The sequence below is a fragment of the Panthera pardus genome, unplaced genomic scaffold, assembly GCF_024362965.1.
Source record: "Panthera pardus isolate Hobbes unplaced genomic scaffold, ASM2436296v1 HiC_scaffold_12, whole genome shotgun sequence".
Taxonomy (NCBI): Eukaryota; Metazoa; Chordata; class Mammalia; order Carnivora; family Felidae; genus Panthera; species Panthera pardus.
In genome coordinates, this window is record NW_026526677.1 from 32609200 (window position 1) to 32625756 (window position 16557).

Below are 16557 nucleotides of genomic sequence, written 5' to 3' on the forward strand. Positions count from 1 at the left end.
TTCAAATGTACCTATTTGAATAATGGAATAATGGAGAACAAACTAGTATTTCCATGGTGGTGAGGAATGAAAAGGAGGTGTAAAGCTGTCCTATATATAGTACTATGTGGATACAGTACCATAAACTGTAATTTCCCTGGAGAATGTTAAATAAAAGTGACTATACAAGAGACAGCACAAAACACACAATCACTGACCCCTAGAATCCTGCATTTCATGCAGGATTCAAAAGAATATGTGTTAAGTAGAGTTCCTTTTACATCTCACAAGAGGCATAGTTGGGCCTGCATAAAAATGGATCCATTGTTTCAGATTCACATTAATCAATATTGTAAGCAGTCTAAAAGCCCATATTGTATCTATAAAAAAGATAATTAGTATGAAAGTTATCCTCCTCACTATTTTGTGTAAAGACAGCAATGATTTTTCTTTTAGAATCTCAAATCTAGAGAAACACTAAAATCTATAATGAGTAGCAAACAAAACTGATTTATTATGTATGGATAGTGTTAGGTGTGGGCGTGTGATGGGAATTCTGCAGTCTTAAAAGGAAATTAAATTCAGGGTGTTTTTGCAAAATTGATTTCTTGTTGTGAGGAGAAATGCTTTATCAATACTCACCTGCCACCATCCATTCTCATGTCCAAGGGGCCGTCCTTCCGAAGGGAAAAACCTCTTTCAGGAGCATCAAGTTGCATGGAGGAACACCCAAGATCCAAAAGAACTCCATCCAAAGTCCCTGGCTGCACTCCAGCTTTCATTAATAAGGCTTCTGCCTGGCTGAACTGGCCTAGCATAGCTCGGATCTGTTTACTGTGAATAAACCCAGGAGATGGGAGAAAAGACTTCTGTTATATTAAATTCTTAAGGTCTATGATCAATGAAAGGAAGTGTATCCTATTATTAGCTTATTTAACCAATATATATTTATACCAACCACATGTTTAGTACTACATAAAGACATTTGGAAATGGAAACTTAACATCCTTGGTTTCAACACCAGAGGTGATTTAATGTAATTTTAGTTTTGCTAATAAATGTAATTTATTGTATACCTATGTGAAGGTATACAATAAGTCACTGAATTTGCAAAATCCCTTTGTCGGATCAGGTCATTCACTTTTTTCTTAAAAAATTAAATCTTAAATCTATAGGTTAGGAAAAAAAGCACATATCATTTATCAAAAGAATAAATTTAGGGATAACAAATGCTGATGAGGATGTGGAGAAAAGGGAACTGTGCACTGTTGGTGGGAATGTAAATTAGTGCAGCTACTATGGAAAACAATGCAGAAGTTCCTCAAAAAATTAAAAATAGAATTACCATAGGATCCAGCAATTCCACTTCTGTAAATATATCAAAAGGAAATGAAAACATTCTGTTCAAGATATGTGCACCCCCATTTTCATAGCAGCATTATTTACAATAGCCAGAACATGCAAACAACTTAAGTGTCCACCAAAAGATGAATAAAGAAGCTGCATACACACACACACACACACACACACACACACACAGGAATATTATTCAGCCATAAAAGAGGAAGGAAGTCCTGTCATTTGTGACAGCATATATGGACCTTAAGGGCATTATGTTAAGTAAAATAAATCAGACAGAGAAGACAAATACTATATGATCTCACATGTGAAATCTTAAAAAATGAGAGAGAGAAAGAAGCCAAATTGATTAAAAAAAAAAAAAGGCAGATCAGATTTGTGATTACCAGAGGTAGGAGATGGGGAAAAAGAGAATTTGATGAAGGTGGTTAAAAGGTAGAAATGTCCAGATAAATAAAGTGAATACATATGATGGATGTTAACTAAACTTATCATGGTAATCATTTGACAATATATGTCGGTCAAACCATTACACTGTACACCTTAAACTTAATACAGTGCTATATGCATTACTATCTCAATAAAACTGGAAAAAATAAATTTTTGAGTAAGCCAATTTAATTACAACAAATAATAAAGTAGAGATCACAGAAAAAAGATATGTCAAACATCTTCAAGCCAAGCATTTTAGCTTTCTCCATATTTTCCCCATAATTTAGGATAGGGGTACTGTGTAGCTGCATACTTGAAGCATGAAACTATGCTTAAAATAAATACCTTCTTGCAGAAGCATGTTTTAGCTTTCAGCAGGGATTTTGAAGTCAATGGAGCATTCAAAATCAATAGACAGGCAAGAAGTTGGGATCACCTTGCAGCTATACTAATTCTCCTTCCTACACAAAGTGAGATGCTGCCTGCAGGGTTCTTCGGAAGCCTTAGGGCAACTGGTATGCATTTTGGATGGGGAATGAGAAGAGAAAAAAAAATGGCAACTCTCCCAAGACCTCATTCCCTCCATCTACAGGTGGATAGGGTGAATTTGGATTTCAACAGTGTTGGGGAATTCGTATTTATGATGTTTACTTATGTGTTATGTTTAAGGAGAATTTCACTGCTCATTGGTAATTTCTTCCCAAATTCGAATGGAGAAAGTGATTCTCAGATTGACTCCCCAAAAATTCATTGAATATCTGCTATCTCTCAGGCATTATGTTAATTGAAGGCATATAAAAATTAATAAAGCATGGCTTTCCGAGCTTTGAACTAAGAGGAAGAAATGTACAAATGAATAGTCTGTGAAACAACCTGATGGGGGCTAATTGTAGAAAGATGGATTGTTATGTCTGTCTTTGGAAAATATAAAATGAATGCTAATACTAATACCGGGAACACAAAAAATAGAATCATGGGATTGAAAAGCAACTCACAAATCACTTATTCCAATTATTTAACTGATGTTTGAATCTCTTCCCTCTCCACCATCACAGTTGACTGGGCTGGGGGGGGGGGCAGTTATTTTTTAGCCACCTCCCGTTCACCCCATTGGTGAGGGAAGGATTCCCATTCTAGGATTATGGACATTGCTTGAAATATGGCACCTGACCACTGGACAGATGAGATTGACAGTTTATTAATCACACACACTTACAGCCCAGGGGAGGAGGGCAGCATGTGCCCTGCATGGCTACAAGAGGGTTGTACTCACAGACAGAATGGGCAGGCAGAGGCTGTAGGATGCAGGTTTTATACTAACAAAAGAGCAGGTGGCCCTTCATTCCCATGAAAGTGATTGTCTTGTCTGAGTAATTCCACGGGCAGGGAACTGAAACCTGCTTTTCAATGATAAGCAGATGTTGTTAACAAGGGTCATTTGGCTCAGGGACTTTATCTGTGGGAGCACAGTGGGGAGGACAATTTTTGATTGGTCCACTGGAGGATCTCCTAGTTTTCCTCAGATGTCAAGAACACATAATATTGGGATTTAATTTTAAGGCCTTACACCACAATCCCCTGGTCCACGTTTGAACACTGCCAATAATAAGAACTCACTACTGTTTTCTTAGTTATTTTTTAGTTGATAGCTGTTTCCTCACTATTTCTACAATTTTTCCTCTTGGTGTCAGTCTATGTAAAACAACTGAAAACTCACAACCATGGAAGCCTTTTACATTTCTTCTGTTGGTCATTGTAGGGGATATTTGTTGGCTACCTCTTAGTTGCCAATCTCTGTTTCAACAGGACGTCAACGTTTCAGCCATGTATTTTGGAAGAGACTCATTATATCTATGATGGTTTATGTGTCAACTCGGCTAGGCTACAGTACCCAGTTATTTAATCAGACAATAATCAAGGTGTTGCTGTGCAGGTAGTTTGTAGATGTGGTTAATAATCAGTTCACTTTGGGGGAGCCTGGGTGGCTCAGTTGCTCAAGTGACCAAATCTTAATATCATCCCACGTGGTGACCACTCAGGTGTGAGACTGAGCCCTGCGGCAGGCTCTGCACACAAGGGTGAAACCTGCTTGGGATTCTCTCCCTCTTCCTCTGCCCCTCCCCCGCTTGCACACATGCACTCTCTCTCAAAATAAATATACTTGCACACACAATTTATACATAAAAATATATTTATGTATAGTCTATAAATTATAATATATATCAATATATAATACAATATATGTAAGTGTGTGTGTGTGTGTGCGTGTGTGTATGTGGGTATCTTTTGCTGATTCTATTTCTCCTGAGAATCTTGACAGACGTAGTATCTTAGCTCAAGATGTAGATTTGTGGGGGCGCCTGGGTGGCTCAGCTGGTTAAGCATCCAACTCTTGGTTTTGGCTCAGGTCATGATCTCACAGATCATAAGTCTGAGCCCTGTGTCAGGCTCAGCACTGACAGTATGGAGCCTGCTAGGGATTCTCTGTCTCTCTCTCCCTCTACTCCTCCTCTGTTGTTCTCTCTCTCTCAAAAATAAATAAACTTTAAAAAAAAAGATGTAGATTTGTGATTAGCCATCCTAATTTACAAACCATCTCCAAGCCTATATAATTTGTTCAGAGACTGGCATATGTCACAATTCTAGCCGGTGAGATACAAGAGATATTTCCTAGGGATTTAGGAAGAGAAAATTATTCTTTCTTTCAATGAACTATATAGGAAGAAAAAGGTTTTTCAGATTCTCACTTGACATTAAAGAAGCACACTGCCTGGACTGTTGCCAGCAAATATTCTGACCCAAAGAAAGGAGAGAGTAACCATTTTTGGCCAAACAGCCACTAGATTGAGACTCAAATAAAATCCAACTTGTCTTAGAACTTTTGAGTTACATGAACCCATAAGTTGTTTGTTATTGAAGCCAGTTAGAAATGCTTTTTCTCTTACTATGGCAGACAAACATCATAACTATTGTAGCTATCATGCTCCTTTAAGTCTTCTTTCCTCCAAACCATACTCTTGTTTCTTCTGCTATATTCTCCATTAAAAAAGAAAATCTATCATGCTAGATGCTCTTTTCTGAATGTGTTCCAGTTTGCCTATGCCCCTTGATCTAAATTCTATAATGATCAGCATGGAATAAAGTCAATTCTGGCCTTTTCTTATTGTAGTTACTATATTAACGCAGCTCGATATCAAAATAATTTTAGAATTGATTTCACACCATTGCCTTATGGTACCTAATACCCTTCAGTTTTTTTCCTGTACACAGTTGCTAAGCTTCCTCCATCACTGTGTTTGTATAGCTTTGTTTTGTCAAATGTTGCGGATCTAAGTATAATTTCTGCCCTACACATTCTCTACAACCCTTTAGGATCCAGGTATTACCTTTAACCACAGAATCTTCTTTATATTTCAGCAAAACCTCCAACAAATCACTACTTCCCAGTCTTAATTCCTTAGTATTACAGCTATTATCCTGCTTGAAGCTAACATACTTGTTAAATAACAAGTAACATCTTATAAGGAGTGTTTGCATTCTTGCGTACCCTCAAACATAATTGTTTAACACACAGTACTCACACAGTTTTATGCCTATTAGTAAATAATAAAAATGCAATCCTTGTGGTACAAAACTCAGTGTAAAACACAAGTATGAAAATGTCACATGGGAACAAAAGTAACCACGTGGCAATAGCACAAAGTAAATCATATGGCAGATCATTAAGGCAGAGTTTTCTGATGCTGAAATCAGTTATATGTTTCCAGAATTAGATCGTTCTCACAGTCAAAAAACCATCCACAATGTTTACTGACCAATCTGTCGCATGAAAACTCAGCCTTAACTTCAGACCCTGGGGCATTATTTCATATATACAATTATGTTCAGGCTAATTTTCCTGGACAGGCACATTCCATGCACCCTTTTCTCTTTCTTCCTCCCTTCCTTCAAATTTTAATTTTCAGTATTTTTTGCATATGTATTTCACAAGGATTCTAGAACAAGTAACATAAAGTGTGAATTGGCCAGGGAGGATCATGATGGTCACAAAAAATAGAGGCAAACCAGGACATTTAGCCATAATTACAAGTGCACAATTTGTTCAAATTGTCATCATCGTGTGTCATCACCTTAGGCTCCCTAGGATGTAAGCAGAATACTACTGTGACTCAAAGCACATCCTATGTGAGAATGGTTCTGCAACCCAAGCCCAGGAAAAGCCAAAGTGCTTAGCAGTAGAGTGTCAACAATACCTTGGTTGCTGGAAGCCATTTATGAGGTTCTCTGTGATAATCTTGATTCTAACAAGTCATCTGCACTTTGAGTACAAGTGATGGGTCTGTTTATTATAAAGGACTAAGGTGCACTGGGATATACTGCGGTGGTGATATAAGAGTAGTTACAACTCACTGTGTATTTGATTTAGGATTGAATGTGGCACATCACCACTCCTCTAACTGCACATAAAGTCTAATAATAAGGGTTTAAGGATGTTAAAGATGAATTACTCTACAAATTATAAAAGTGGATCCAACTCACAGGGTTGAACACCTTGGAGTTAACATGAATATCTATCCATCTTGGTTTTAAAACCCCAAAACTCCAATGGTTTATAAAATGCTTGATACAAAAGAGGTACTTTGGCTGCCCAGGGATATGTAATTTTCAGTTTCATGGAGAGAAGACTTATTTGTGTAGAATCAGGTAACACAATTTAAAACATATGAAGTCTGAACATAAATGTTCAAAAAACACTGAATTTGGAGACTAACTCTGAGACAGGCTAGGGAAGAAAACCATCACTATTATACTTTTCCTCATAGGATTTAACACTCTTCCACCTTCACCAATAATACTAAATAAATGCTTTAAGTCATTATATGCCTCTAGCCTCAAGTACAGTAATGAACTTTTCCATAACAAACAAATATAGAAACATACACAACTGACAAAAACAAAAAATGGTCCTTGAAAATGATTAATGACAGTCTTGATTCTTTCTGAATCACTTAACTTTTGCTGTGTGGCAAACTACCCCAAAACTTATTAGCCTAAAACAACAATTATTTATCAGCTCATGTTCTGTGCATCAACAATTTAGGTTAGGCTCAACTGGGTGATTCTTTTGATAGTGGGTGACTGAGGCTTAGTTGGTCTCATTTGGCCTCAATTACATGTTGGGAAGTTGGCTGGGGTAAACCATGTGTCTCTACCATGTAGCCAGCTAGCCCAACCTTCAACACAGAGTGGTCAAGTTCCAAAAATAGCAAGGTAGGACAACCCCAATACAGAAGTACTTTTTAAGTTTCTGATTATGCCAATGGGATTTTCTAATATCCCATTGGCCAAAGGAAGCCCACAGCTCAATTCAGGTTCAAAGGCTATAAAATTAGATTCACCTCTTGATAAAAATAGTAAAGACATATTACAAGGGAGTATGTAGAGAAAAGAGAGGGATTACAGTGGGCATTTTTGCAAACAATGTACCACTTTCTTTGTATTTAGGAGTGAATTTGAAAGTAGGAAGGAGAAAAAAAAATTCCCTCTAGATTCTCTTCTATGGAGTTAGAATTTATATTACAGAGTAGCTTCCTCTACAGGCATCACAAGAAATACGCAGTGGTGAGTGGTGGTGTTTGATGTTAGAATGCAGAGGAAGACTAAGGTGCTAGGTTCTGGTACCAGAAATACAACTCTGGGCAGAGACGAACAAGGAGTCTGCCATACGGGTCTGGCAAGAGCTAATACGTGATCATCTGGGAGGGGGTAGCATGTGGTAGTAGGGGGCCTGCAAGAAAGCAATGTATTGGGAATTAGTTGTGTTCACATCAAGTAAATGTGGCAGCAAATAGGCGGGCTCTAACTGTTGGCCAGACTTTTCCTAAAAAAACAAGTCGTGTAGGACAAGTGTAAAGGAATTGAGGTGCTAAACAGGAATAAGGGAAGAGATTCAGGCATAAGACAATAAGCTTAGACACGTAATTAGAACCAGCCCAGTCACTAAAACTAAGGCATCAAATCGGGAGTAGTAGTAAAGGCAACTTGATGCTATCACTTAGGCTACAGACTAGGCCATCTTCAATCCATTACCGGAGCCCTGTGGTGAAAAATGAGGGTACACTGAACTAGCAGATGGATATACAGAAAACTCTGATCATATGAACTAGAGTGATAAGCAGAGCAATGGAAAGCAGAAGAGAACTAACATTTCTTAAGAAGCTGCCAGGAACAGTACCCAGACACTTCAAGTTTGTTTCACTGAACTTAAAGTGAACTGAATCCAGGGTTCACTTCATCATAAACCTGAATCATTCATTTTGTGTGTACACTTGGAGACATACCTAGGTGATAACATTCCATAAGAGGATAAGAGCAAAATACAAATAGCTTTTTTTTTTTTTTTTTTTTTTTTTTTTTTACTGTGGCTCCAGGTCCTTCTTACATTAGCATCAACATTATTTCATATGAATCCCAATGTACTGCCTATTTTCCAGTCATTAAATTTAATTGATCTGTAGGCAAAAAGCAGGGCCCGTGGCTGCTTTTACCATGTCCTTAGGCCTCCCAAATAGGAATTCAGAGTGAGCCAAAGCAGTGGATGAAACATGTAGTTAATTTGAGCAATGGTAAGAACAAACATCCAGAGTGCTTTCTGTGTGCCAGACCCTATCAAATCATTTATACTTATCAAATCATTTCAGCTCCTGATAACCTTATGATGTAGGTGACACTATGGCCTGCAATCTGCAGATGAAGAAACAAGTTCAGAGGTGAAGTTATTTATCCAAGTCATACGACTAGTAAGTGGCAGAATTAGAATGCAAACTCAGGCTAGTCTGGCTACTGAGTCTCTGTTCGCAACCACTATACTGTGATACCTTTCAACTTTCTATTTACTTAGTACCATTTCAGATCTCTTACTCCTTACCATTATGACCTTGTCATGATCCACAAATCTGCCTAGTTTGTCTGACTTTTTATTAAAATACTTTAATTGTTTTTAATGTTTGCCATCTCTTCATAGTTGTAGGTCTGCAGATTCAGCACTCAACAAATATTTGCTGAATAAGGACTATCTATTAGGTGCTGGACACAGGAATATAAAAATGAAAGAGAGCACATAATATAGAAAGGTATATGCACAAACTCACTAAATTACAGAGGAGGTGGTTTATTTCTTCTTAAAACAACAGTGGCAGAGTGGAATGGGGACACTGCAGCATAAGGTTTATGTTTAAATCTTGGCTCTGCTACTTATTAAACCCTGTGGTATTGGACAAGTTATTTAATTTCTCTCCATTTCAGTTCCTAATATCTCATGCTATTTAAATTTTCCCCTTTTATTTTAAGTTTTTTTTTTTTTTTTTGAGGTTGGGGTAGAGAGAGAGAGAGAGAGAGAGAGAGAGAGAGAGAGAGGGAGAGAAAGAGCAAGCAGGGGAGGGGCAGAGAAAGAGGTAAAGAGTGAATCCTAAGCAGGCTCTGTGCTGAGAGCATAGAGTCTGACACGGGGCTTGAACCCATGAACTGTGAGATCATGGCCTGAGCTGAAACCAAGAGTCGGATGCCTAACGGACTGAGCCAACCAGGCGCCCCAAGTTTCCCCCCTTTAACTCAACTTAGTATGGAAGAAATATCTCAGTAAGTTCTGGACTCAGAACTAAGACTGAATCAGACCATTAGCTTTCTAATTCTTTAATTATTTTTGAATCTGACTATGTTAGGTATTGTTAATCTTGACTCCAGCAAGATCTGCACTTGGAATACAAGTTATGGGTCTGCTCTATTACAAAAAACTGTGGTGCACTGGTATGTACTGAGGCTGGTGATGTAAGAGCATTTGATTTGTGTATTTAAGATCGGATATATAACTTCATCCTTCTTCTAGCTGCATATTGTCTAATGATTCTGGAGCCAGATTCCTCATTTGCACTATGTGAACAACACAGCAGTACCAATGTCATGGAGCTTTTGTGAAGAGTATATTAATTAATGTACATGAGAACACCTACTAAGATGCCCTAGGCATAGAAAAGCCCTCAAGAAATGTTACTTCTCTTCCTCTGCTCCACGTTATTTTATTCCTTTAGATACTCTTCTTACAAGTTGGTCACTATGCTGCCAATCAAGAGCTGGGAGCATTGGCAAGGATTTCCTTCAAGCCCACCAAATGCAGGGCATACTGGCTGTGACCCTTTGACTACAAAGATTTTTCTCTCCAACCTCTTTGATGTGCCACTATTATTTCTCCTTCCACTTCACCATGCCCCTGTTTTAGTTTGAGAACTTGTTCACTTTTCTTTTGAGTTTTTATTTAAATTCCATTTAGTCAACGTACAAGGTAACATTAGTTTCAGGTGTACAATATAGTGATTCAACAATTCCATACAACAACTGGTGCTCATCACAAGGGCACTCCTTAATCCCCATCACCTATTTTTTTTGCCCATCACCTATTTAACCCATCCCCCCCCCCCATCCACCTCCCCTCTGGTAAACATCAGTCTGCTCTGTATAGTTAAGAGTCTGTTTCTTGGTTTGCCTCTCTCTCTCTCCCTCTCTCTCTTTCCCCTTTGCTCATTTGTTTTCTTTCTTAAATCCCAAATATGAGTGAAATAATATGGTACCTATCTCTGACTGACCCATTTCACCCAGTATAACACTCTCTAGCTCCATCCATGTCATTGCAAATGGCAAAATGTCATTCTTTTTTCATGGCTGAGTAATATTCCATTATATATTGGAATTATATATTGCATTATATGTCACACCCTCTTTATCCATTCATCGTCAATTGGCACTTGGGCTGCCTCCATAATTTGGCTATTGCAGATAATGCTGTTACAAACATCAGGGTACATGTATCCTTTTGAAACAGTATTTTTGTATTCCTTGGGTAAATACCTAGTAGTGCAATTGCTCTATTGTAGGGTAGTTCTATTTTTTTTACTTTTCAAGAAACTTCTATACTGTTTTCCAGAGTGGCTGAGCCAGTTTGCATCCCCACCAACAGGGCAAGAGGGCTCCCTTCTCTCCTTTTCCTCACCAACACCCGGTGTCTCTTGTGTTGTTGATTCCAGCTATTCTGACAGGTATGAAGTGATATCTCACCATAGTTCTGATTTGCATTTCTCCGATGATAAGTGATGTTGAGAACTGTTAACTTTTTGATATGTTTATGTTTACCATACCACATAGAGCTCTTTGAAGACACATATATATGTAATCTAAGATATTTTGATTTTCATATTAATTATGATCACTTTTAAATATTATTAAAAGATGCCCTTGCTCAAAGAATAGTTCCATATACCGCAGAGGTAGAATGAAAAAAAACATTATTTTTGCTTTGCATAATTTGTTCAAAATCTTCGATAGCATATTTACTGACCATTGTATTTCCTTTCAGGAAATGCTTGTTAAAAATTGATCTAGCCATTCATTCAAACTCATAATGTACATTTTAGAATAATACACATTTTAGAAATGATAAAATGTAATTGGTATTTGTATCTCTTACAAAATTTTTCAACATTTATTCACTGGAGTAATCTCCCCTGTTCTGGAATAATAGCTTGGCAGGCCTCATAACTTTTCCACTCACTAATTTGTTACAGTCCTATAGCTATTGTGAGTTGTAAACATAGCAAGGTTAGAAATTAGACTGCCCAGTGCTCGGCTACAAAAACAAACAACAAATGAATATTTACCGAGCAACTATTAAATATCAATCATTGTTCTAAGCACCTGTGATATAAGTAAATAAAACATAAAATCCCATGACTGCAGAGCTTACAATCCAGAAGATAATCCAATCAATATATTTGAAAACATCTATTTCTGTCTATAGCAATTAACTTGACCAGAACAACCCTTCCACTGAAAAAACCTAGGAAAGTTAGAGAATTACAGTTATCTGTTTGAAGGGATCAGACAGCTACAAAAGCAGCTAAGACTTGAGGAGATAAATGGGTAGTGCAAACAAGTGAGCCTGACACTCAAGGCCTTTGTTTATTTGCAAGTAGAAACTCAGAGGCTATGAAACTGAGAACTTTTGGGAACCTTATAGGATGAGGGAGACAAAGATTGAGCTTAGAGTCCATTAAGTGGATATGACCAGGAAATAGCCCTAAAATTTTAGATGGGACCCAAAAGGGCTAAAACTCGTGGAAAGGTAGACCAAAAATAAGTCACACAAAGACTGCAATACAGTTTCAAATCAGTTCAATACACACTGCAATAAGGTGATATGGTCTTTGATGAATGGCCCACCAGAAGCAACAGTAAACAATATCTGGAGGAAGATACATTTCAGACTCTCAAAATAGCTCCATGAGTTTTCAAAAACAATGTATGAAATCAAATAAAAAACTACTAGATAGACCAAGAGATAAAGCCCAAATACCTTAAGGAATAGATAATAGAAACAGACATACAGAATATAGAATAAAGTCCTTAGAATGAACTTTAATATAACTAATATGCTCAAGAAAAGAAAGGATAAATTAAGTAATTTCAACCCAAAAATGCCTCTATAGACAATGGTAAAATGAAAATCAGAGCAAATGGAAAACAGATAAACACAAGAATTAAAATTAAGAATTCAATAGGTAAGTTTAGAAAATAGACCAAGAAAGTACTACTGACATAGAAGATAGTTTAGTGGAAAGTATTAAGACTGAAAAAGGCAGAGGAAATGATTTGAAAAATACAGAACAGAGCATAAGAGACATGTAACATGGTAATGAAATCTAACATATGTATAACTGGAATTCCAAAGGAGAAGAGAGAGGAAATGAGGCAAAAAAACAATGTTTATAATGATATAATGACCAAGAGACTCCAAAATGATTCAAGGTTTCAAGCCACAGATTCAAAAAGCATAATAAAGTCTAAAGAGAATAAATACATAAACAAACAAAACCAAAAGGAAACAAAACCAGCAGTGGGACCTTCACAGTAGAATTTGTGAAGACAAGGGAAATTAAAATATTAAGAACAAAGAAAAATGATATATTGCATTCACAGGAGCAATAGTCAGAACTGAAGTAATGAAAGCCAAAAGACTGGTAAATTTTTTTTCAGAAGTGAAAGGGAAATAAAAATATTTTCAGATAAAGAAAATTGAGATAATTCACCACTAGCAGACCCATACTAAAAGACATACTGAAAATAGTTTTCTTCAGGCAGAAGGAAAGTAATCTCAAGTTGAAAGAAAGAAAATACATGATGGAATGAAGATCACTGGAATGTGTAACATATTGGTAAATCTGGATGAATACTGACTGTATAAGACAATAATAATTTCTTGTGCCTTTTATATATGTACAGTTAAATATATGGTAGTAGCACAAGAGGCAAGCGTGTGATAAATGTAGTTAACGAATTTAAAATTCTTGCAATTCCAGTGTCCAGAAAGAGATTAAAGTACTAATTTATGTGAGATTTTCATAGCAAATTATGCATATTGTGATCTCCAGAGTAACCTTAGAAAGAATAATAATGTATAATGTATGAGCAACCAGAGAGAGAAGATAGAAAAACAACAAGAAAAGAAGACAATAAAGGAGTTAAAAAAAAAAAAAAAAGGAACAAAGAATAGGTTAGGCAAGCAGAAAACAAACAGGAAAATAGTATACAGATTTAAACTCAAATATAACAGTAATTATATTAAATACTCAGGTTAAATATTCAAATTCAAAGACTAAGATTTTTAAAATCTATATGCTGCTTATAAATAACAACTTAACTCTTGGAGACAGAAAAGTAAAAAGTAAGGGGGAAAATGTCATACATAATCATCATGGTAGTTTTTTAAATATCACTCTTAGTAAATATAGAATAAGCAGACATATAGAAGACTCCAAATACATAATTATCAACTTTGATATAACTGAAATGTGAAAACTCCCCACTGTAAAACTACACAATATACATAGTTTTAAAGGTATACTGAATATGTAAAAAATGGACTATATGCCAGACTATAAGACTAGTTTCACCAAATTTCAAATAACTGATACTATACAGAATGTGTCTTCTAAACATAGTGGAACTTAATTGGAAATCAATAATAGGAAAATAGCTAGAAAGTCCCCAAATGTTTAGAAGTTTAGTGGTACACTTCTAAATAATACAGAAAGAGTGGAAATTAGTAAATATTTTTAAACAATAATAAAAAGTACAGCATAACTTAAAACCCAGTGAAAATATAACACATCAAAACTTATATTTTTAAAATTATATTTGAAAAAAAATTCACATACTTGAATGTTCATGTTTAAAAAGGCTGAAAAGCAATGATCTATGCATTCATTTTTATAAGTTAAACAACAGCAATTTAAATTCCTAAAAAGAGGTAGGAAATTCTCTAGAGCAAAAACGAATTATAGAAATAGAAAAAGAACATACAATCGAAAGAATTAAACAAAAACTAAAAATTTCTTCCTTGAAAATACTAAGAAACTTGTTTAACCCCTTATAAAGACGATGACGAAGTGAGAAGAGAGACATTACTAATATAAGGAATGAAAAAGAACATGTCATTACAGATTCTACAGACATTAAAAATGTAATAGGAGGACACTGTTAGCAACTTTGTGAAAATAAATTAGAAATTTATAAGAAATAAAAAATTTCCCAGAAAAATCCTACATATAAAACTGACCTAAGAAAAAAATGTAAACTAGTCCTAAAACATTAAGATATTATATCTATAATTATAAAACCTCACACAAAGGAAACAGGCGTAGATGGCTTTATTATGAATTCTTCTAACATTTATACAACATCAATATTATGTAAACAAACAAAAAAAAATCAGTAGTAGTATATAAGCTCTTCCAGAGAATAGAGAAAGAGGAAATCTCTTTCAACTCAATTTACAAGGTCAGAATAACCCTGATATAAAATTCAACAAAGATATTACAAAAAAGAAAAACTAAACACCAATCTCTCTCATGGACAAAATAAAAAAATAACAAAATTAACAAAATATGAGCATACCAAATCCAACTACACACATATGAGATGATAGATATCACTAGGTTGACATCCAAGTGGCAAGACCCATGAAGCAGTTGACCACACTGTACTGAAGCTAAGGAGAGAAGTCAGGGCTGGGCAGATAGCTTCTGCAATTGTCTCAGAATAGTAAGCACTTAAATTTTTACTAAATGAATATATAACAGGACGTTAAAGTGGAAGACTTCTTCTGGCCTCAGTTTCAGGCCTATATTTTCAGGAGATGGATACTTGATACTAAAAGAAATATCAAATAAAAATGTAATTTTCCCAAATATTTGGTCTAGAGAAGGCTTCATTATACTTGGGCCCCTCATAGGGATGTTATATATACTTTAATAGTATAAAAAGATTAGAAAAGGAATAAAAAAGACTTCTAATAAGGAAATTTTCTTGGTAAAAACTGCTTTCTTATTTTAGCATTTCATGTACTCTTTTGACATGGTATTCAAACACTGAACTCTGATTCTATGTAATGCTCACATAAAAACACCAACATAATTGGACTGTACTATTCCAGTGTTTGCTGATCACTTCTTCCTAGATTGCTATAGAATTTACTGATGATTCATTTGGCGCTCAGTACATGCTACTTTGTAACATTATTGTGTGCATCCTGCTTCATCTGCAATAAGAACCTAAAGTTCTTAAGGGTCACATGGACTAAGTCATATACTCTTTTGTATCACCCAAAAATTTGTAAGTGTATAATAAACTTTTTTTTTTTTTTTTACAATAAAGGTGGTGATTATCATGACATTTAGTATAACTCATTTCTTTTTTTAAGTCATACTTAAATGTGATCAACTACTAAAAAAGAGATGTAAGATACAAAGTATACTTATACAGGCTTTGGAGAGGAAGCGTAGTTATACAGTGCTTATCCCACAAGTAGTTAACTAAATACAATTGTTATATGGGCATAAGTTTTAGACACTTATTTTTCACATGTCTGAGAGTTATAAGTTTTATAGAACTAATCTGTAACCACAATCAATTTAGATTATTTTAAGTTTTTGTTCACAATATCTTGCCACCTACATACAATATCAAAGGAAGAACACTAGCATGTTCTATTACAAAAAAAAATAAAATTCACAATTCATACCAACTATAGCCAGATAATTAAAGATAAATTTAATTCACTCAATAAAAAAGAAAACTTTGAAGAGCTTTACTTTGAAAGATAGTATTACAGTCACAATACTATTTAAACAAAATTTCTTTTTGGAGTATTCTTTTTCCTCATCTGGGGCACTTAAAAAGTCCCAGAAATAAATGTATTTTTTTTCATATGCAGAAAAATTTATCTACAGTCTGGTTTTCTCTGGGTAATAATTATATAGTAATTAAAAAATAGTCTTTAAACTGCTCCTTCTATGATTTCTAATATGTCTCTGGCTTTTGCATGCTGGTTAACCTCGCTCCCTTCATACTACCCTCACATCCAATTTTCTAAAAAGTAATGTGATAATTGGAATAAAAAGTATCCATTTCTCGGAGGTTTCACTTTCTAAAATTTATACCCTGTGAAGTAGGTTAGGTGAATTCAGCCTCTAAATAATCACTGTGCATATACACTGCCAAAATATATCACTGATTCTATTAGTTATTCAGGGAATTCTATCACAATTTAAACATCAATAGTTTTGAATGCTTGGGATTGTTGATGCAGGATGCTTGGATGATGGCCTGAATCAAGTCTGAAGGGGCCAGATGATTTAATCTAGACATCTCTAATTAAGGATGAATATCACAATCATCTGG

General features: G+C 35.4%; 1 protein-coding gene across 9 annotated transcripts in view; it reads right to left on the minus strand.

Moving 5' to 3' along the window:
* Positions 1-16557, minus strand: part of METTL15 (methyltransferase like 15) — a 213553-nt gene that overhangs the window by 62799 nt on the left and 134197 nt on the right. For 8 of the 9 annotated variants that reach the window (XM_053899873.1, XM_053899874.1, XM_053899872.1 and 5 more), the window contains one exon: positions 622-813. The exons of the other annotated variant lie outside the window; for it this stretch is intronic. In XM_053899873.1, the coding sequence (XP_053755848.1) occupies positions 622-813 (192 nt within the window). The remainder of the gene's footprint in view (positions 1-621; positions 814-16557) is intronic. 9 annotated transcript variants of the gene reach the window in all.